The sequence below is a fragment of the Budorcas taxicolor genome, chromosome 1 (assembly GCF_023091745.1).
Source record: "Budorcas taxicolor isolate Tak-1 chromosome 1, Takin1.1, whole genome shotgun sequence".
Lineage (NCBI taxonomy): Eukaryota > Metazoa > Chordata > Mammalia > Artiodactyla > Bovidae > Budorcas > Budorcas taxicolor.
In genome coordinates, this window is record NC_068910.1 from 8,591,852 (window position 1) to 8,615,914 (window position 24,063).

At 36.7% G+C, this 24,063-nt stretch overlaps 1 protein-coding gene across 1 annotated transcript in view; it reads right to left on the reverse strand.

Moving 5' to 3' along the window:
• SMARCC1 (SWI/SNF related, matrix associated, actin dependent regulator of chromatin subfamily c member 1) overlaps positions 1–24,063 on the reverse strand; it is a 122,284-nt gene that overhangs the window by 79,494 nt on the left and 18,727 nt on the right. Inside the window, exons 5-11 of the mRNA XM_052636447.1 lie at positions 23,034–23,126; positions 19,168–19,237; positions 14,487–14,556; positions 11,135–11,210; positions 6,270–6,395; positions 3,312–3,433; positions 671–795 (exon numbers count right to left, since the gene is read on the reverse strand). Of these exons, the coding sequence (XP_052492407.1) occupies positions 671–795; positions 3,312–3,433; positions 6,270–6,395; positions 11,135–11,210; positions 14,487–14,556; positions 19,168–19,237; positions 23,034–23,126 (682 nt within the window). The remainder of the gene's footprint in view (positions 1–670; positions 796–3,311; positions 3,434–6,269; positions 6,396–11,134; positions 11,211–14,486; positions 14,557–19,167; positions 19,238–23,033; positions 23,127–24,063) is intronic.

A 24,063-nucleotide genomic window follows, 5' to 3' on the forward strand; every position in this document is an offset into this window, starting at 1 on the left:
TTTTATCTCATGTTATAATGCACCTATGTATCTTCCATGTATTTTTAGTTATATCTTCTTTTTTTGTTCTTTTGGCTGCACCACAAGGCATGCAGGATCTTAGTTCCTCAACCAGGGATCAAACCTGCACCCCTGCACTGGAAGCACAGAGTCTTAACCACTGGACCGCCAGGGAAGTCCTCTTTCATTTTTAAGAGCCTCTGTGTCCATGAGTGGATCAGAAGGTAACTAGCCCTATGTCAATGGAAACTTAATTTATCTTCAATTTTTCATTACTCTGTAATCAACATTGTTTTATACTTATCTTTACATAGACATGCAATTATTTAATAGGGATTCTGAAATTAAGACTGCTACTGGATGTGTACTTTTTTATCTTGGCCACACCACACAGCAAGCATAGGAATCTCAGTTTCCTGACTAGGGATTGAATCTGTCTGTGCCCCCTGCATTAGAAGCACAAAGTCTTAATCAGTGGACTGCCAGGGAAGTCCCTGGATGTACCCATTTTTAAATTTAAGAGATAGCCAAATCATGTTAAGTGGCTTCATCAATTTATACTTCCACTGAGAACTAGGGACATACAGCAAGGAGAGCATCGTCCCATGGCCCTGCTGAGAGTGAGTAAATCACAGCTAACATTCCCATGTCTATGCAAAAGGATACAAACCATTTTTTGGAAGAACCACTTCCTCTATGTTGGGTACAGGTGTTGGGTCTTCCATGTCCTTGGTAAGATCTTCTTGCTCATCTTCCTCTTTCTGACTTCTCCGCTTCCCATAAAGACTAGCTTGGCTAAGACACAAAAGATACGTGAACACAACAAGACTGACTATAGCTACTTATAGCAATCAATTTCAGAGATTTTAACTACATCGTTGGGAACCTATGCTCAGAATCACTTTAAGGGACAAACATAAATCCAAACAAATTAGATACATTCCCCAAAGTACATCTCATCTGTCAAGAGGAAAATAAAAATTACAGGGCATAAGAAATGGCCACAGAAATCCTACCATTCAAACTGCAGACAGTATCCTAAAAGGCAATTACATCAGTGTAGCCAAAAAAACTTTGCTATGGAAATACAGCAAGTATTTTAAAGATCATAAAGAATCAGACAAGAAATTTTCTCAAAGATATATACAACTAAGTGGGTGGTTTTGGGTTTTTTTCTTTCGGTTTGTTTGTTTTTTGTATTCTTCCTGGCTCTCTATATCACCCAAACACCAGGAAGTGCAAAGTAAAATCACTAAAAGCAGTAATAACATTTAAATTTGTAAAAATTGCCATTGCTCTTTCATCAAGCAAATCAACATCTATTTTTAAAGCTAAAACACACAAGAAAGCCTATTTAAAGTTCACACAAGAATGGACTGATTCCTTATCTTGAAGAATTACAGGATGAAAATCATGAACTACCTCATTTAATGTGATGTGCATCGACACAAAAAAAGGAATACAAGGACCAAAAAAAAAAAAAAAAACCACCCTCAGAGAGTTAGTCAAGTGACAGTTAAGCTAAACCTTGGGAACTAAAATAATTCACTAAAAAGTTGGCTATGGTTCAGGATGATGAGTAAAAGCATAAGAAAAAAAAATTCTGTTTTGAGATAATAATTTAGAATATACTGACGAGGAAATGAGAATGGAGAAATAGAGTGAAGATTCCTCACACTGCTGAGAGAATGCACATAGCTCTCTTTCTACAGGGACAACATGCTCGCACAGGTGAGACTAAGGTATACAGTGTAAAAATAATTTTTAAAATAAAAATTACAGGACAAATTTTTAAGCCTATGAAATTAAAGGGGGCAGACAGATCAAATACTTTAAAAGCAAGAAAAGATGCGAGGAAGATGAATATAACAAATGTCAGGAAAACAGGTTTCAAGATGTTTTGGTTAGATAAGAGTATTCTAAGCGGATTTAAATGAGCCAAGTCCTGCTCATTAGAAGACAGATGCATACATTAAAGGACATGCATACATTTATTTTGGGAACGTCAATGTGGTGGGTTTTATACTCAAAAGAGTGACGCTTCCCTGGTGGCTCAATGGTAAAAAACCCACCTGGCAAAGCAAGACATGTGGGTTCAATCCCTGGGTTGGCAAGATTCCTGGAGAAGGAAATGGCAACCTAATCCAATAGTCTTGCTGGGAAATCCCATGAACAGAGAAGCTAGGCAGGCTACAGTCCATGAGATCACAAAAGAGCTGGACATGACTTAGTGACTATAAACAACAATACTTACAGCAGAGGCTAAACGCCACCACTGTGAGCTTCGTGGACATAACATTTTGGTTCTGTGGCCACTCCTGTCCTAGCAGCCCATCTTAGGCCATAAAGGGAAAAGTAACATATCAATTTCAGGCCCCAAACACTTGGGAAAGTTGTTATATTACAGGTAGCTCTGAAATCTCTGAACATCAACAGTACATTTCAGAATTTATGAAATTTGTTTCCTAAATTTGTAAGTTTGGGAAAATAAGGTTACCCTCCTCAAACCCCAAAGAACAACCTATTTTAACAACAAATACATGTGACTTGACAAAGATAACAAAAATCTTTTCTGTATCTGTGACTAACTCATTATTATTATTTATGAGACTAAGAGTTTCTTAAATTCTCTAAAAGCTTCTACACATGTTTAAGAATGCTTCAAGTAACCTTTCAAGAAATAGTGAGACTCAAGGCATGCTCTGGGCAGCAAAAGGCAAATGTGGCTAAAGAAAGTCACAAAAGGAAACTAATGGAAAAAAGATGTCTGCACTGTGAAGATCTACTTGACAATAGCCAGAAATTCAACTAATTCACTGTCACATGAGAAGAATAAATTTTGGAAACTCTCATCTTCTAAAACTAAACTGTAACCTTTAAGAAATTATTAAAATATATTTTGAGCTAGACAACCCTAAAATTATTGTTTATTTAATACGCATTTATTACATACATAATATATGCTATGTATTATGAACCATCTATTATCTACTTCAGGGCAGGAAGACCTTAATCCCTACAAGAACCTACTCAATAGAAATCAAAACCTCCACTCAAGCAAGATTCACTAAATACAAATGTGGCTTACTGAACAAGGCACTACACTGCTACACCATGCAGAACATAAAACAGAGGTTCACTCCTCCGTAAGTCACTTGGATCACGTACAGGACCAGGTGGTAAAATCAGGGAAAGACAGTACCAAGTTGAAGCTAGACTTCCCACAGTCAAACGTCCCATGTAAAGGTAAAAATCTGGGAAGTCCTTTCGAGTCTGTTTCAGTGCCTCCTGTATCACAGTGCAGTTCTTACCCTTTCTTCCCACTCTTCTTCCGGGATTCTGTGGGTGTCGGGGGCGGAGGGGAAGGTGAATGTTTCCTTTTTCGAGCATTAGCTGATGCTTTTCTATCTCTTCTCTCTGGACTTCTGACTGGCTAGGAAGAAGGAAATGGAAATAAATATCAGCCAGCTTTGCTGACATCTCAGTTTCCATAAATCCTTGTCCAAAACTAAGATTTCACAAAGAAAATATCAAACCTACTAGCTCAGAGTAAATGAAAGGCACAATATAAAGCATCCTGGACCATTAGCAGCCAGAAGACTTTCCCTACCTTCCAGGTGACACACCATCGATAGATATGTAAGAACCACCCCACAGGTATTCAAACTTTGCTACAGAACAGACATGCTCAAACCCCATACAACTAAAAACTGTTCCTGTTCAAATTCTGTGTTTCGGGAAGGTGGGGGAGGAGGAGGGAAGAGAAGGGACGGGAAACATTTACAATAACCACTGGAAAAAACATGAAACACAAGCTATTAAATCAATTAAATACAAAGACTGGCTGAATAACCATGTGAAAGAGTACCAGAAACTACTCCTAGTTCATCATTAAAAGAAACAGAAGAGATGACTCAAAAGAAGTAAAATTTAACAAGCCTGCAATTTTATATTTAAAAGCCAACCCACAGGAGTAAAATTATTCCTGTTTGCAGATGACATGATCTTACATATGGAAAAAGAATCCACAAAAACACTATCAGAGCTAATAAATGAGCTCAGTAGAGTTGTAACATGGGCTTCCCTGGTAGCTCAGCTGAAAAGAATCCACCTGCAATGTAGGAGACACTGGTCTGATTCCTGGCTCGGGAAGATCCCCTGGAGAAGGGATAGGCTACCCATTCCAGTATTCTTGGGCTTCCCTGATGGCTCAGACAGTAAAATCCACCTGTAATGTGGGAGACCTAGGTTCGATCCCTGGGTTGGGAAGATCCCCTGGAGGAGGGCATGGCAACCTACTCCAGTATTGTTGCCTGGAGAATTCCCATGGACAGAGGAGCCTGGCAGGCTATAGTCCACGGGGTCACAAAGAATCGGACGTGACTGAAAACTAAGCACAGCACAGAGTTGTAAGATATACTGATAAATCAACACCCAAAAGTCAGTCTGTAGGTGATAATTACCCACTTAAAAGAACAGATCATAATAAAGACAAGACACCTAAAATGATCCAAAGTATTGTATCTGAGGTTAAAAAAAGAATCAGAGATTAAAACATCAATTAAACATCAATGCCCTCTGGTACCCTCATACTCCTTACCACTATCCATTTCCTTTCAGAAGCTCTGTAGCATCAAATTCAGAATGTGGATTATCTTACAGGCGATCAAAGAAGTTTTTGTTTGTGTGTGGCCACAACCAAGTGACATACAGGATCTTAATTCCCCAATGAGAGACTGAACCCATTCCCTCTGCAGTGGAAGCACGGTGCCTTAACCACTGGACCACTGGGAAGATCCCCTGATCAGAGAAGTTTTAAAGAAAATCTAAACCACGTATCTCTGATTGTATAGCCTGAAGTTAAAGTTTTAAAGGGGGATATTAGTTTTTATATAATCCCCCCTAAAATAAGTGAATAAACAACCTAAATCTGAGCAGGAGTAGATCTGAATATGCCAATTCAATAATGTAGTTATTTTCAGTAACAAAAGACTCGGCTTGAAATACATTAAGGAGAAACAAATCCATAAGCATATAAGTGAGATGGTTGAATGGCATTGCTGACTCAATGGACATGAGTTTGAACAAACTCAGGGAGATAGTGAAAGACAGAGAAGCGTGGTGTGCTGCAGTTCATGGGGCTGCAAAGAATCGGACATGACTCAGCAAATGAACACCAACAACTTAAGTGGGGGAAGAGTAAAATTAAAAAAAAATTTAAGTCAAATGCCAAAGAAAATAGGAATTTAAAAGATATGAAAAAGACTCAACTTTTAAATATTTTCTTAAAAATAAAGAATCTTCAGTGTGTGACAAACAGTTTTAGTAAGAAAGTCTCAGGGCTGAAAATAGGTACAAAAGAACTGTATGTTCTAAATTATGTTTTGAATGTATTATGTCTCAAGATTTTTTTCAGAAAACTAAAATACAAGACAAAAAGCAAAAATGTTAAGTGTCCCCAGCAAAACAGACTCCTGGACTCACAGGTGTCCACCTGAAAATGTCACAACCCAACACGAACACACGTCAGCCTTCTTCTCAGTCTCAAGTGTTTCTCTAGTGACACACCCACTTCTCAACTTTTACCTTACAAGGAAACATGGATAAATATTTAAGTGGCTTAAAGATTAAGTGTTAACTATCAAGTTTGGCCACCTCAAAAGAGAACTGAACTATAACTTTTGAGACCTTTAAAGCCTACATTTTATTGTGCCTGCTAATTCACTTCAGTCATCTCTAACTCTGTGCAATCCTAGACCGTAGCCCACCAGGCTCCTCTGTTCATGCGGTTCTCCAGGCAAGAATACTGGAGTGGGTTGCTACACCCTCCTCCAAGGGATCTTCCCCACCCAGAGACAGAACCTGCGTCTCTTACATCTCCTGCACTGGCAGGAGGTTTCTTTACCACTAGCGCTACCTGGGAAGCCCAACAAAGTTATTAAAAAATATTAAAACTAAACTAGTTTTCCTGTGGAAAATGATATTTAGCTTACAAAATTCATACTCAAGATCTAGAAACCAAAATCAGTTGTACCACCTTACATACTGCATGACCCACTTTAAACCTTAATGACTCTCTGAGACTGTCATGCTCCTTTTTGGGAGACACCAGCTCCTGAGATGGTCATTATGGTCATTTAGTAACTTTTTATATATACCTGATGGCTGATGACCCTTGCTTTGTACATTAGTTTATTAATAAGATTTGATAAGATACAGGCCAAGGAAGAAAACACCAAGAGAAAAAAAAATGGTGCCAAACCAAATACCTCTTCATTCTTTGTTGAAATTCGCTGACGAAAACTCACGGGCTTCCTGTTCTCATCCACCTCATAATCCTCCTCATTCATCCATTCATTGAAAACATCAGTGTCCAAAATCCATTTTGCATGAACCTAAAATCACATCAAAGCATGAAGAGCTACGTAAATAATAAATTGCTACAGTTTTAAAGTACTCAAAATGAAACAAGCTGATTTATTATACTTACAGCTTTAACTACATATAGTTTAAAAATATAAGACTACTAACGACACGAGTGGCAACTTAACCATGTCTAATTTTTATTCCATGTCTTTGAGTAAATAGTAAAATAGCATCACAAGTTTTGTGTGCACTGAGGTGTTGATAATCAAGACCCTTAAAGTTTATAATCATGTCCTCTTTTATTTCGTTTTATTAAGATATAACTGAAAAATAAAAGTGAAGGCGTTTAAGGTGTACACTATGATTTGACATGTGTACCCTTTGTGACGGATTCCCTGCCCCAGTGAATCCACCACCGCACATATTTATATCACGTGTGTGTTAGTATGAACATAAGAGAACATTTAAGTCTACTCAGCAAATTTCAAGTCTAAAATACACTGCTTTCAACTTTTTTCATATTTGACATTAGCTCTTCAGACCTAATTCATCTTGCAGTGAAAACTGGTATTCCTATTTCTCTTACTCCCCAATCCTTGGCATCCACTTTTCCACTGTTTCTAGGAGTAAATTTTGTATTCTACATATGCGATACCATATGGTATTCGTATTTCACTATGTGGTTCATTTCACTAATCGCTGCATCTTTATCTTCAAAAAAATCAGTGAGAAAAACATTCAAAAACAGAAGGCCCAAGATAATCATTTCCTTATGCATAAAGGATGTATCTATATTTATACATTCAATAAGATTCTAAGTAATTACAAAAGATAAATTTTAGATAAATTTCAAATGTCACAGCATTTGAAAATTTAATAGTTTTTCAAAGTACTGAAAAGAATATATGTATTTTAAAAGCAGAGCGGAAGATTCACATTGTACATTCTTTACTATCCAGCAGACCTTGGTAGAATTCTCTTGAGAAAGTATGTTAGGACAGTAGGGACAACTAACAATCATCTGTGCCAGTCATTCTGCTGAACACCTTACAAACAATATGATCGCATTTAATCCCTCTAAAGCAATGCAGGTTAGCCTCTCCAGTTTTCTAATGAGCAAAAGGGGCAGTGTCAGCAAGCTGCCCAATTACTTATCCTACTAGAGAGAAAACTTAGGCTTGCACTGAGTTCTGCCTAAGCTCTTAAACTACTATGCTCTATTAATCTTTCTCATAAAAATACCTTCGCATCAGAATAATATTAATAGGTTGTATAATCTTACATAAAACCAGCCCAGTTTCCTTACCTATAAAATGATACTGTGGTAAACTGCTATCAAGCCAAGTTCTAAACTTGCGATTTAGTGTATAAGTTCTAAACGTCTATGCCGAGTACGTCATGCGAAATGCTGGGCTGGATGAAGCACAAGCTGGATCAAGGTTGCCAGGAGAAATATCAATAACCTCAGACATGCAGATGACACCACCCTTGTGGCAGAAAGTGAATAGGAACTGAAGAGCCTCTTGATGAAAGTAAAAGAGTAGACTGAAAAAGTTGGCTTAAAACTCAATATTCTACGTAAGTTCACTTTCAAGTTTTCAATGAGAGAATGGTTTAGATATAACCTCTTCAGTTACATTTAAAGATAGTTTTTGTTGTTGTTTTTTAAAATCATCTTCCCTGAAGATAATGGGACAACACAAATATAGAGGGAATTGACATGCTTTACTGTGGGGCCAGATAGTGAACATTTTAGGCTCGCAAGCCATATTTCTCCAGGTCTATTCAACTCTGCTGCTATAGTGTGAAATCAGCCACAGAATATATATAAATGAATGGGTTTGGTGATCTAATAAAATTTTATATGCAAAAACAGGTGCCTTTAATTTAACCAAGAGGATACAATTTGCCAATCTTTGCCAAAGGGAAACATAGTTTTATCCAATTGACACTCCATATACCAGACTTAGTAGAGGAAAAAATTTCAAAATGTATAATTACTATAGATTATTCTGAGATGATCAGTGAAATCTGAAGAGAAGTATACAACTTTACTGATATAAAAGATTGAAATAAATAGGGAGATAAATCGCTTCCACAAATTGAGACACTCAATACTGTAAAGACGTTAGTTCTCTCCAAGTTGTTCTATAGTTTAAATGTAATTCCAATCAAAACTTCAATGAGTTTAATATGGACCTCAACAAACTGATTCTTAGCTTTATACAAAAGTGCAAAGACCCAAGAGACTCCTGAAGAAAAAAGTGGGAGTACTACTCAGAACAAATCAACTAATTAAACTTTGTAACTGTCAAGAAACAAACCACAACTTGTATAAAAGCTTACTTTTGACAGAAATGGCATGGATCATTGGGAGAGAAATCCAGGTTCCATATCTTCCCACCCTGAATGGAGAGCTGACCTAACACCACTTTAAGAAGAAATCTTTCCTACATTGTAACACGTTAAAAAATTAAAGATCTATATACAAAATGCAAAACTAAAGAATAATTTTTAAAGATGATATAGGAAAATATCAAGATGACCTCAGTAGTGAAAAACAAAAAGCTAAGCTTACTAGGAAAATCTATTTTTAATACAAGTAATGATGACATAACCATGCATGTTCTTATGCAGAATATCTAAATAACATCCACAAAGAAAAAGACAATGCAATGGAAAAAAGCAAGAGGTAGAAACAAGCACTTCATAGAAGAAACACCGGAAGTCAAAGAATTCATGAAAAGGTGACAAAGCTATTTGTCACAGATGCAGAAAACAAGCACACGGTTACCAAGAGAGGAAGGGGGAGACTGACATGGACACACCACTATACATAACATAGGTAATAAGAACCTATTGGATGGCACAGGGAACTCTGCTCAATACTCCATAATGACCTATATGGGACCAGAATCTAAGAAAGACTGGATAGATGTATAACTGATATATACTCTGCTGTACAGAAGAACACAACCCTGAAAATCAACTATGCTCCAATACAAATTTATTTTTAAAAAATGACCAGGTCAAGCGGCAACAATGAAATATGAACAGTAGACTAAAATACCTAAAGACCCATTCCATATGCATCTTTACCTCAAATGATTTGGAAAAAATATTTATATGCAAGTATCAAATATAAATAGTAACTCAAAAAGGGAGTAAAATGTTAACAGGCAAATGTGGATAATGGGTATTCAGGTATGCCAAGTACTATTCTTTTTCTTGCAACTTTTCTGTAAGTTTGAATCATTTCCAAATTAAAAGTTTATTTAAAACAAAAAGTAATTTTTGCTAACTCCATATGGAATCTAAAGCTCAAAGGCTATCTCTCTGAAGGTCACACAATTGGAAATAGGCTGAACCAGGTCTAAAATATAACGCTTTGATACAATTCAAGTGTTGCTTATCCTATATAAAAGTCAATAAAAATCATGTATAATCACTCATGGAAAACAGAGCTGCCTGTAAAAATACTACGATAGGGACATTACAAAAAGAGTTTGGAACACCTTTTGTCCCAGAAAGTACGAGGTATGCAAAAATGAATCAAACAATGCCAGAAGATCAGAGGAGGCAGCCTAAAGGAGTTTCCACCAGCCAAATTCAGATAATTCATCAAAAGGAAGGAGCACTGTCAGTGTTCTGTGAGTGCCCGCAGAGCGCAGACACACGAGGGAGAAGGGGGGACCTGTCCCCACTGCGAAATGCCACCTGCAGACAGACAGCATCATTCGCAGAAACTATTCATCGACAAGCAAACCTTCAGACAGAAATTCAATTTTTAAAAAAGGGTATTTCTGCACTCTCAAAGTTTTTCCCTATAAAATATCTTAAATGTTGATGAGAAAAATGGTAATGCTACAGTGAGAAAAGCAGGCAGATAGTATCTTAACAAAAGATCCAACTATCAGCCATAATGGGGAAAATCGACAACAGGAGGTGCCCAGTATGATGCACGGAGGAGGATACAGTGTTAGGCATGGAACACTGCAGCCCAAGTGCATAGTTTGAACATAATAATGAGGAAACTACAAACTAAAATTCAAGGACATTCTAGAACTATAACCACAACTAACCTATGTATTTCAAAAATGACAATGTCACAGAAGAAAAAAAAAAAGAGCTGAAAGTTTCAGATTAAAATAGAATAGAGATGTAACAACTAAATGTAATGTGTAATCCTGAATTGGATCCTGGATCAGGGTAGAAACTTAAATATACTATAAAGCCTACTGTATCAACGGGACAATTTGTGAAAATGGAATACGGGCCCTGTATCAGATAATAAATTATTTCAATATTAAGAGGAGAATCTGGAAGAAGAATATAAAACAGTGCTTTGCTTTGTACTAGTCTTGCAACTTTCAAAATTTCCACATTAAAAGCTGAAAACATTATAATAGAAATGAACAGTAAGACAAGTCTATATAAAGTCATGCAAGCACTGCTCCTAGCCTTCCTAAATGACATCAACAATGTTCAACTCCACTTCTAACACTCCTTTCTCAATATCTCAAACTGCAATCTAACTTGGCTTTGAGGTGTCCTCAAACATCACTGCAGACATCTAATCTAAGACCTGGATAATGAGGTCTTCAAGACCATAGGTATCTCTTAATAGGATGATAAGAAAGGTCATCACTCTGCATATATCTCTTTAAAACACTGTTGTTGAGAACAGCTAAGAAGAGCTATTAACTTATGAAACAGTAAATTTTGTTTTTACTTTTTAAAAAATTCTGTTTTAAAAAAGCTCTCTCACCTTCCATGGTTTTTCTGGAATCGGTGGATCTTCAATTTCTGCATCAACATCATTACTATGGACCCAAGTATCATAGCTATAAAAAAAAAAATGGAAAAAGAAATTAGAACCCAAATTCATTCACTTTGATCTAGAGGTAAAAACACATTTTAGAAATACTGTTAGGATCCAGTAATAGCAAATTATCACCTTCTTTTATCTCTAACACTCTAACAAGAAAACTGTCCTGCAGAGGTCTACAGTAATCTTCACGTCGTGATACCCAAAGGTTAAGCCTCTGTACACAGAATTTTAACATGTTAACCACTCCTCAAAGGATGTCCCTTACTTGTCCTCTAAGACAGAGCTATTATCTGGCACTCCTTCTGGACACTAGCCTCTCCTCTGTCTCTATGGCTAGTTTCTCCTCTCCTCCCAAACTTCTTTAACACCGAAGCCCCAAGCTTCACTTTCTGGAATAATCCCCGCACCTATTCAATCCCTTGATGATCATCTCATGCAGTTTCACGGCTTCAAACATACCCTGATGACTTGAAATCTTGTATCTGCCTATCTGTCCTCTTCTCTGAACTTGGGACTCACAAATTCAATCGCCAATTCTACATCTCTCACTATACGTCAGATAAAGCTTCCAAACCTAACACACTCAGAAGTCAACATATAATGCCATCCCAACCCCAACATGACCTAGCAAAAAATCCCAATTCCATTTTTCTTGTTGTTATGGCCCAAATCCTTGGACGATATCCTTGACTTCACTCTCAATTACCCCTATAATCAAATTATCAACAACTTCTACCACTTCTACCTTCAAATTATGTCTGGAATCTATCTAACTTCTCACACTTCCACTCTGGGGCAAAGCCCTTGGGATTCCATTTGTCACAGACCAACCAGAGCAGTTTCTTTTAAAAGCTGTCAGTCCATACCACTCACTGTTTAAAACCTTCCAACCTGCACCGAACTCAAGAGTTAAGTCAAAATCCTTACACTGGTTTGCCAAGGCTTCATGATCTGGTCCTATGACTTCATCTCCTAGTACTCCCTCTCACTCATGTTATACTCAACCCACATGGGCTTTAGTGGTGCTAAATACACGTGCTTTAAATACACCAAGCGGGGGTCCCTTCATACCCTTTACATATGCTCCTCACTACCCAGACATCCATCTAGCTTACTCCCTCCAATCTTCACATGTCTCTGCTCAATGGTTCTCTTATTAGTGAAATCCAACACACTGATATAAATTACTCCCCTCCCCCACTACAATTTTGAAATAAGTATAAAATTACCTGGCAAGTTACCTACTTTATCAATGCTCCTATATTGGCCAATAAATCATTATAGAACAAAGTCATAACTAAATGAAATATAAATACGGTAACAAGCACTGGCTGGCTTTAGCCACTTCTCAAAAGTTAGTTCAAAAGCATTTGGAACAAGTACAGCTCAACATGTCTATAAATAGCACTGTGGTAAGTTTTCTAGGAACATTTAAACATGAACTGAAGGAAAAAAGTTCCTCTGCCAAATAATTAACTATAACAGGTAAAGATTATGATGGTGATTAAAACTTACATTCTTTAAGTCTTAGTGAGAAAATGCTGCCCAAGAAGTGAGGGCACAAACTAAGTTACTAAAGACAGTGAACTAACAAGGTCCCTTGAGAAGATAAGACATGAGCTAGCCATTCCAATTTATTTGATATATAAACAAAAGGCTAGCAAAAAGGCTAACATGTCTTATAAAGTGTTAACTATGAAATTCATTTCAATCCTATGCTTTACGGAGCTTGTCATCAATTTGAGTTTCTACCTAAGTGTTTCAAACTCCAATAGTTCCTGTGATAGTTCTTGTAAGTTTAATAGTGCCGTGAATACCTAAAGCCTTGAGATAAGAAATGTTCTCTAAAAAGAATTTACCTAAATATTATTAAAAAAAAAAAGTTAGTTCATGTAAAGTGGTCAATTATAGTTCAGAAAAGGTTGACAAGCAAGCTAACTTCATCTTGGTTCTAATTAACTCAACTTGTATAAAAACTGTTCTTTAAATTTTTAAGATACCAAAAAATGTATTTCTTTCCAAAAAAATATATTTACAAGTTAAATAAAGTCACTCAAACAGATTAACTTAAAAACACCACATAACCAAGACATTATATGTCTCCAGATGAAGAACACACACCTATGCAGGTTTTGTTCCTTTCCTAAACTGAAATAGATTCTGATCAACTCTAGACCCAGAGAATGGAGAAATGTTCAAACACATCACAGTGACGCCATAAAAAATCCCAGTGTGGTAAAATCTGCATGACAAACAACCCAATTTCTTGAGTAATACACTGTAAGGAGGGGTGAAGACACAGGGAGAACCCACAGGGAGAACTGAAAAATACTTAAGAAATAAATCGACACAAGATGTGTTTAAATTCTAACAAACATCAATCTTACCAATTAATCAAATGTATCATGTGTCAATGATTTGACATTAAGGAATTCCCTGAAATTTTTTAGGTTTGACACTGGCTTTGTGCTTATTTCTTAAACAACAACAACAACAACTACTTATCTTTCAGAAATGCATATTAAAATATTTATAACGGAAATACTGAAATGAAGTCTTGGATTTGCTCACAAAAATGTGGTAGCAAAGGCTAAAAGTGGATGTGGATACAGGTGAAAGACGACTGGTCTAACATGAAAAACCCACAACGGAGTCTGTTCACTTGACAAAAGTGAAATGAACACGTGAACAGCTCTGCCACAGGCTGAAGATAAAGGACATGAAAGGTTATCCTTTGTCTACATTCCCTCTATGCAGCCATAATATTAAATAACAAGAGCCACTATTTTTACTGACACAGGTTCTTGTTTATAACATTAATTCACATTTAGATACTGAAATACAGTATGAGTTATGATACATGCTTCATTTTATACATAATTTCATCCTTAATAAAGAATCCATAAACTGAAAAATAAAATGACTTATTTTTTAATAAAATGGCCTATTTTTTAAAAATAAATAAAACTAACAAGTCATTAAAATATCCAGAAGAAATATTCATTTCCTAAAGGAAACAAATCCAAATTAGCAGTTGGTATTAGACTGATTACTGAAAGACTGTCTTGACAAACACAGCAAACTTATCAGTTTAAGATAAATAAAGCCTGTGAACTCCACTGAACTCAATAACTTAATAAACATGAAAGTCAGTAAGAGAATACTCAAAAGAACTGAGTTCAATGACTAAAACAAATCAACAAAATTGTTACTACTCAGAAAGCAAAACTGTATATATATAACTGACGAAACTGTTTATATACCAGGTCTAAGGACATTTCACCATTACCTGTCAGGGTAAAACCCCCAGTGCACCAACACCTGCTTGTCTTTTCTCATCACAGGTCTCAACCACTCTTCTGAAAGGGAAAAACAGAAAAAATTTTAGTCAATCTGACAGAAGAGATGAATCAACTATTTCTTGAACTTAATTTCTACCTAGAGTTTTTGGTTTGCTAGAAGCTCCTCCAAAAATTCCTTATTAAGGGGAGGTTTTTCAGTGGTTATTCAGACTTATTAGATTCCAGGTCAATTATCCATCACTCTTGATAAAACCAACTGTCGATTTCAGTAAAATACTCCCCCCGCCTCCACCTGCCTATCTGTCGCCAGATCCACCCAAATCAAGACCACTATGTTCTTTACAGCTTCCTTTCCCACACAGAACCTCTCCTTCATTTTTCTGGTAAGCTTTGCAATTATGAGACATCTTTCTATGTGTAAGCCATGCTTCAGCTCCTTGATGAAAGTCTTACCAATTGCTCTTTTCCCTCCAGATTCACTTTCTCTGGTATCCTACAGCACTTCACAGTGCTATATCAGAAGTTTTAGCAATAATACTTGATTATATGTGAATGACTTCCTGTTAATTTAGCCCGCCCAACAAGAGTGTAAACAATATGACATAGTGTAGATACTTTCAAGTTTCCTGAACAAAAAGAGATGCACATGTATATAATCAGATGATTCTTGTTGATTTAATCATAGCGGAATCATATCTGCATTTCAGTACTTGTTATGATTCCTTTGGTAGCTTAGAAAATTCTGGTAGCTTAAAAAACTCATTTCCAGTACTAAAAAGGAACTAATGAGGTGATAAGGCCCTTGAATCTCACATAACAGCAGAACAGAAAAACCAAATGAAATCAGCTAAGTAAATCTGGCTTCTCATTGCCAACATCAACAGGAAATAGCCCCAGCTTCACTGACTAATACCATGAAGTCCACAAACCTATAGGACAGGTTTCTGTCTCAACTAATTCAGTGTTAATGGGAAACCAGCATACTCTGAGAGCCTGGGCACCCACAAATCAGAGTTCACTCAATGGCTTGATGCAGCAACAGCAAACTTGTCGTATGGCAGACAGACACTAGAGAGAGCAAGAGATTATAATTTCCCGAAAGAGAAACTAGCAAAGCTCTCTGAGAAATCATACACTCAAGCCGAGAAACTGTCTGATGGATGCCAGGTCTCAAGCTGAGCTGATCTGTGCAAGTCTTTGCCTATATCAAGCCAGGCCATAAAGACCGAGAGATGCAGCTCTTTATCCAAATGCACAAAACACAGCAGGAAAAAAAAAAATACAGGAAGTAAAAGGGAAAAAGGTCCAATCAAAGGAATGAAATCAATCGATCATAAAGAAACAAACATCTACGGATTACCTGACAAATTCAAAATTATCATTTTAAAGAAGCTCAAAGTACTACATGAGAACACACTTAAAACAACTAAACAAAACTAGGAAAACAATGTATGAACAAAATAATAATCATCAACAAATAGATTCTGGAGTTTAAGATTATAAGAACGAAACTGAAAAATTCTCTAGAGGGGTTCAACATCAGACTTGGCCAATCAGAAGAAAGCAAGCAAACTCAAAAACTGGTGGTTTGAGGATACATGCATGTGTATAATGGAATCCCTTTGCTGTACACTTTCCAATATAAAATTTCAAAAGTTCTTAAAAACTAGTCATTTAAAATTATGAAGTCAGAGAACAAAAAAAATTAAGAACAGATAAGAAAGCCTAAGGGGCTTTTCTAGCTAAATAATTTATTTTGAACAATATTTAGTCTTTTCCTCTTCTAAATAGTATCTCAATTTTTTAAAATTCTCTTTTCTTCTCTGAGGAAGTACACATTCTTTCTGCTAAAAGCTGTAATTCAACCCATGTTCTTAAACCAATCCCTTTATTCCTACCAGGTCCTAACTCAACTATGTGCTCTCCCCAGAAATATACTGTAAAGCCACCAATGAAAGACACAACCGAAACCATCTCTGATGTCTTTTCCCTGCCATAAATTCTGGGGCAATGGTGATCTTCCACCAACTCCACAACTTGCTCTCATTTACAAGTTACTGAAATTTCATTCTCAAAGGTTATCAATTATTTCCTGATTGACCAAATGCCTTATATCAGGCTTTACTTTCTTGGAGAAAAATTCCACTGCCCATTGCTTGTATTTGGAAATGTTTTCCTTATCTTCCCTTGACTGTTAAAGATACAGACTCATCTCCTGTGCTCTCCTGATATGTGGACTTATCCCAGACAGTTTTACACACGCCCTCCTCCAGCAATTTGAGACCTTCCCAATGGATCCTGTTCTCTAACCAGCTTCCTTGTGTCAGGTATCCCAGGAATCGACTCCCAGGAAAATTCTACTACTACAGCCAATAGCTACATGTTTTTCTTCACCAAACCATCAAAATTTGTTTACCCTCTGCTTCACTCACCAAATAAAAACAAAACTCTTTAAATCAGACTCATGTTCTCTGACCCACTCACTCTTATTCCCACTATTCTGATACACAGTCAAACTTTGCCACTTGATTTTCCTCAAATTTCATAATTTATTACCTTTATGGTTTTATTTTGTGCCCCCTTTAGCATACCATATTCAAAATATTACTAATATCTTAAATATCACCTTTTATTTTAAACTTAACTAATCTATATAAAAGACATACTGCATTTGCAAGAGTTTTACAACACGGTTGTAATGTGCTGTGGCTGGTATTGTTATCATCTACAGTTACCTAAAACGGTATATGTAACAAACCCAACACAGAGCTTTGCTGAGAGTCAACATTTACTTGTCAGCTTCTCTACGGTAAATCCTATAGTGTGAAGAAGCATAGCTTACATTAAAAAATAGCTTCCAATATATTAAAATTAAAATGCTATCTCCTAACAATTACTGTAACTACTGACAGCAACATAGCAAACAACCATCAGTATGTAGTAATCAAGGTTGTGTTAAACAAAGGAGAAAAACAAAACTAGCATGAATAAGAAATCTAGATATAACAATTACAGTTCAAATCTTTTGTAAAAGGTAATTTTTTTCAAAAAGTTCATAAGCTATAAGTTCCATACCAGCCTTATTGGAGGAGAGTTAGCCAACAATAGAATGCTATATACACAGCTAATTCACCACCTCCATCTAGTGGAAACCAACTGCTATTACCTAAAAGGATAAAAATCTGAGAAACCACCAATTAAACCAGGAAGGCAGAGAGAGGTTTCACGCTTTATAGAAGTATCATAATCACAGAGCTAAAATTATGACTGTTACAAACCAAATCAAGATTTCTGCATCAAAACAGATAATGAAAAGACCTAAATGTCATAGCTAAACTATAAAACTCTTAGAAGAAAGACAAGCGTAAAACTTCGTGACTCTAGATTTAGGAAATGGTTTCCTGCATTTGACACCAAAAGCACGAGCAAGCAAGCAACCAATCAACCTAACCTCTTACAACTGCAGCATCTGTTGGATCTGTAGTGATGCCCCCTTCCATTCTTGACATTCTTCTTTCTCTTTCTGTCGCTTATATGCCACATGATTCTGTCTTATTGGTTTTTTCTAAGAACCGTTTCTGACACTGCTCATCATCTTGCTATTACTACTTTCTAGTTCATTAAGTTTTGCCCTTGCCTTTGTTTCTCTTAAATTCTTGAGATAAATTTCTTGTGAACCACTGAATTTTCAGTCTTTTTTCCTAATACATCCATTTAAAGATAAAATTTCCCTCTGAGCATAGCTTCGCTGCATCCTACAAAATTTAATGTTCTCACACTTTATTATTCACTTCATAATTATTCAGCTCCAAAGTTTTCCCATTTCCATTATAGTTTCTTCTTTGACCCATGCATGGATTATATGGCAATATGTTTCTTAACTTCCAAGCATACAAGGATTATCTGGTAATTTTTGTTACTGACTTCTAACATAACTGCACTGGTCAGGAAAAAACACTCAGCATGGGGTAATTAGTCATTCAAATCTGATATAATTTGACTTTTCATATAGATGTCCTAAAGGGATATGATGTGCTTACCAGAGATTTGATCCCTATAAGAGATCTCTCAATCTAAGTTAGTTAACCTGGTTGATTAACTCACAGCTTGTTTCCCAACTTTCCAACCTTTGAAAGAATGGTTGGCACAAATCTTTGTAAAAGGTACAAAATCAGTTTTCATAGGTCTAATGAACTCTGGCCAATGACAAAATTAACTTTCATGACAGTCAAGTTAAAGATCAAAATCTGAATCACTACAAATTCACCAAACTAAAATATTGCTGAGGGGCCCTGTTTAGACAGTAAGCCAATCTTCCAAGAGATATTCCTCTATCTTGCAATTTCTCTTAATTTTCAGGACACAAGAGGTACGGCAAACATTAACAAAGTTAGTATATAAGGCTGGCCTAGACTTAACCACCAGATAATGATTACCAACAAAGAAATAAGTCTAATGATTAGAAAACTGGATGTCACAGAGTTAGCTTGCTAATCATAACTCAGCAAAAATTAAAAACCCCTATGAACTTAAATTACCGATGAAATTTATTTGATACTTAAAAGTCTCTTATCTTTAAAAAGCTGGCTATATTGTTTAAACCACTTGAGATAATTTAAAAATCTAGTGAAATATAGTTTTTTAGTTCATAACCAAAAACTAACTTACCATCCTCTTGTGAGGAAGGATATGGATAAACGTGGTGGGAAGCTTTTGACTTCTCATCAGTAAATGTTCCCTGGAAAGCAAATGAACAAGTAAGGTAAAAATAAAACATATGACAAATAAACTATGAGATGCTAGATGCAAACTGCCTGGGAATTACAGGGGCATTATTCTACATCTTAAATTTAACAGCACTATTTTAAGACTACAACATTTTTATTATTTTTAGTCAAGGAAAGGGATAGTGATTAACAAGAAGAAACAAAAATTATCTATAGACAGTTTTTATTTTGTATAGGAAAACAATGCTAATTTATTAGCTAACTCTTGGCTAATTCTCTTCAGAACTCTCTCTCTGGGTAACTTTATCAGTAATTTGAATACCTTCAACTAATTCTGCAAGCTATCCCGAAGTCATCACAAATTATCAATGTTACCTGAAGTGAATCAATGCAAGTTTAAGGCTATGAGTCATAAGCTGGGGCCACATACATACAATATGGACATTTGACTTCACTCCAGTATGTATGTATGCTACTGCTGCTGCTGCTGCTGCTAAGTCGCTTCAGTCGTATCCGACTCTGCGTGACCCTGTAGACAGCAGCCCATCAGGCTCCGCCATCCCTGGGATTCTCCAGGCAAGAACACTGGAGTGGACTGCCATTTCCTTCTTCAATGGACGAAGTGAAAAGTGAAAGTGAAGTCGCTCAGTCGCGACCCCATGGATGCTACTGCTGTCTTAAGTCAATGATAGAATGCTGAAGTCAAGTTCTGGCTAAGCCACAGCTAGAATACCACATATAGTCTAGAACATGACATGGAAGTCATCTATTTTTATTTTATTATTATTATTTGGGGGGTGGGGGGAACATACAGGATGAAGGATCTTAGTTCCCCAACCAGGGATAGAACCCATGCTCCCTGCATTGGGATCCCAGAATCTTAACCACTGAACCACCAGGGAAGTCCCATGACTTGAAGTCACTTACACACAAAAAATGCTCACTCTTGGGACTTCACTGGTGGCCCAGTGGCTAAGACTCTGCAATCCCAGTGCAGGGGGCCTGGGTTCAATCCCTGGTCAGGGAGCTAGATCCCATACACTTCAACTACAGATCCCACATGCTGCACCCAAGATCCAACTTGGCCAAATAAATAAATGCTTTTTAAAAAATGCTTATTATAGAAACCATAAAAATGACAAGAAGTCTTAAAATCAGGTATAAGTAGCACATTAACATACTACCTAATTTTGTCTTTGACAATGAGTATTCACTAAGTATCACAATCAGAAAGCACTATAATGCAATTTCCAATGAAGGAAACTGTAAGCCTTTCAGACTCAGGGCCATCTAAGAATGACTCTTGCGCTTGTGCATGCACAGTCGTGCCCAACTCTTGGCAACCCCGTGGACTGCAGGCCACTGGGCTCCTCTCTCTATGGAACTTTCCAGACAAGAATACTGGAGTGGGCTGCCATTTCCTACTCCAGGGGATCTTCCTGGCCCACGGATCAAACCTGCATCTCCTGCGTGGGCAGGCAGATTCTTTACCACTGACCCATGTAAAGATGAAATAGCTACCAAAGAAGGCAAAGAATTCACAATCATCAGAAGTATTAGAGCACACTTCTAACAGCCAGAGGAAAGGTTAAAAAGGGAATGTCAACAACTAATGTGTGAGGCAGCAGTCGAAAGAGCACACTATTGAGGACTCTGGCCTCTAGAGTCCATCAGACAGGCCTGGGTTTGCACCCTAGCTCTACCCTGTACTACTTAACAAGACATGGGACAAGTACCCAAAGTTTTTGTGCTTCAGTGTCTTCTGTGAAATTAAGTTGTAACAATAAAACGTTTTTTACAAGAATTTTGTTAGGACTAGGTTAACAAACACAATGAGCTAAGAACAGTGACAGGCACACTGTAAGTGATCAATCAACAGAGTTATTAGAGCATTTTAAATGCTTGAGCAAAGGCCTGATCATCTGATCTTAGTATTACTTTCATAGAATGTTAGGGAAGAGATCTTGAAACCAGGAAGCTCTTTTTATCTCTCTGGAGGTTATCCTTAGAAAACAATCACTGAGTCAGATTTCCTAAGAACTATGACACCTAAATGTTCAATATTAAATTGCAGGAAAACATATAAACTTTTCCCAGGATGATTTCAGAGCAATAAGAATATATAATTTTAGCTTGAAAGCAGAAACCCACTGGTTAACTTTTTCCATTTATGCCCTCTAACATTCCACCTGTAATTAAGATACATTTGACGGTCACTCCAATAAAGAATCTAAAAGAAAAAAGGTTAAGTGACTTGTTCAAAGTCATAATACTAGTTAAAAAAAAAAAAGAATTCCATTTCAGACTGCTTGATCTAAAGGCACCTTCCTATCATTCTTCTCTTTTGTACAGATGTTATAGGTAAGAAAAAGACTGTTCTAAATTGCCAATTTTTAGAAGTACAATATCAGAGGGATTTCCCTGGTGGTCCACTGGTTAAGAGTCTGTGCTTCCACTGCAGGGGGCACAGGTTTGACAACTTGGTTGGGGAACTAAGATCCTGTATGCTGCACACTGCAGCCAAAAAATTAAAAAAGAAAATATAGGTGGCCATTTTCAACTCTGCGGTGATCTAAATGGTAAGGAAATCTAAAAAATAGGGGATACATGTATATGTGGGCTTTCCTAGTGGCTCAGCACTAAAGAATCGACCTGCCAATGCAGTAGACATGGGTTCAATCTCTGGGTTGGGAAGATCCCCTGGAGGAGGAAATGACAAACCCACTCTAGTATTCTTGCCTGGGATATCCCATGGACAGAGGAGTGTAGTGGGCTACAATCCATGGAGTCAGAGTCAGACACAACCTAGCAAGTAAACAACAATATCGTGTATATGTACAACTGATTCACTCTGCTATATAGCAGAAACTAACACAACATTGTAAAACAATTATACTCTAATAAAAATTAATTTTAAAAAAGCAGTATTAGGGATATTTGCTTTGAGAACTTAATAGACAACTTTAATAAATGCTAAAATATAATTCAACAAGCAATTTCTCTTGCAGCAGGAAAAAAATAAACAGATATATCATGAAGTTTCTCAACCAATTCTAACATGTGGTAAAACTTTGTCATTCAAGTGATGTTGCTTCAAAAAATTATCTTGAGTGTCCTCAGCTAGTTTACCATGACAAAGATTTGCTTATAGTTTAGCCACTATGTAGTCACAGACCTATACATGCATAAATACCCAAGGTCTTCACCACAATAAAGTTAGAGAAAGGAACTGAAGATGTGAGAAGATAGCACTGGTACATGTAAACCAAGGGAAGGGAAGTTTGTGGAGAAAACAGAATCTTTCAGTCATTTTTTCAAAGCTACAAATATAAATACAATACATATAATGGGAGAGAGGCAGGTTTACTTGAAGTAATATTCGACCTTCTCCTACCAATAACTGTGTCACTAGCTCTCACTGTTTGACTTTGTAATTACAAGGAGGCACAGTACACTGGTCTCTTTAACTCTAAAAAGACGTATTTCATTGTAAGACTGTTTTGAATCCACACCAATGACTTTCTTAAATGCTACTCCAGGAAACAGCCATGTATCAAATCATCACATTGGAGACCTTCAATTTATAATGTTATGTATCAATTATATCTCAATAACGCTAATGGAAAAATGCTATTCCAGGCTAAGAACTGGAGGCAAGGGGAGAGAGAAAACTTGGGACTATAAGAACCCAAAGAGAGGAACTTTCACTTTATGCACATATATATAGAAATCAAAAGATATAATTTATAGCTGAGATTCACAAGAATTCTATATACACAATGTTTCTGAAGTGATCATGTATATTACCTGATGTCGTTTGATTATATCTTTCAATCTGCTAGCCAACTTCAGATCAATGTCTGGAATGAGGTAGATGTTGGGTCTGGCCAGACAATTGCTCTGAGGGAAAAAGAAAACATTTCCAAATTCTTAGTTTTGAAATAATGTCACATTATTTATCCATTTACCTTAATGACAAAAGTTGGCACTCAAAGCCATACTGCTTAAAATAAGAAGACATACTTTGCTGCAGCATGTAACAGCCTTATTTCAATACAAAACCCAGGTGTTCAGCAGGCTACTTAATGCCATTCACTGATCAAAAAACTGCTAAGACTCATAACCTAGAGAAATTCATTACACTTTTCATCACGGCATTATACTGATAAATTAATCCTAGTCAATTTTACCTGGACTCGAGAGTCTAAGTCTCATGTAGCATTTTTGCCTAACCTGGGGGCGGAGGGATGCCCATTTTGGTTCATCATTTAATTTGCTTAAAATATAAAACTGATTATAGTTCTTTTCTCCCATTTCTAATCTTATGAATAGCAATGATTAAAACATGCATATTAACTCCCCAAATCATCACCAAAAATTAGCCAAGATACAAAAACTGCTCAGTTATTTCTCTTAGTTAAGAGCCCATGAGAAAAGTTTCAGGAATGAAATTTATGATAATACCCAGCAGAATTGCCAGTCGCCTCTCCCCACGAAGGTTAATTCAGTGATTATTAAAAATTACTTATTAGTAAAAACACTAAGAAAGAAAAGAAAATTAAGTGTTCTCTTCTCCAAGTTATAATTTAGTTGGGGAAATAAGATTTCTATTTATGGTACAACCATGAAGGTACAACGGAGAAGGCGATGGCACCCACTCCAGTACTCTTGCCTGGAAAATCCCATGGACGGAGGAGCCTGGTAGGCTGCAGTCCATGGGGTCATGAAGAGTCGGACACGACTGAGCGACTTCACTTTCACTTTTCACTTTCATGTATTGGAGAAGGAAATGGCAACCCACTCCAGTGTTTTTGCCTGGAAAATCCCAGGGACAGCA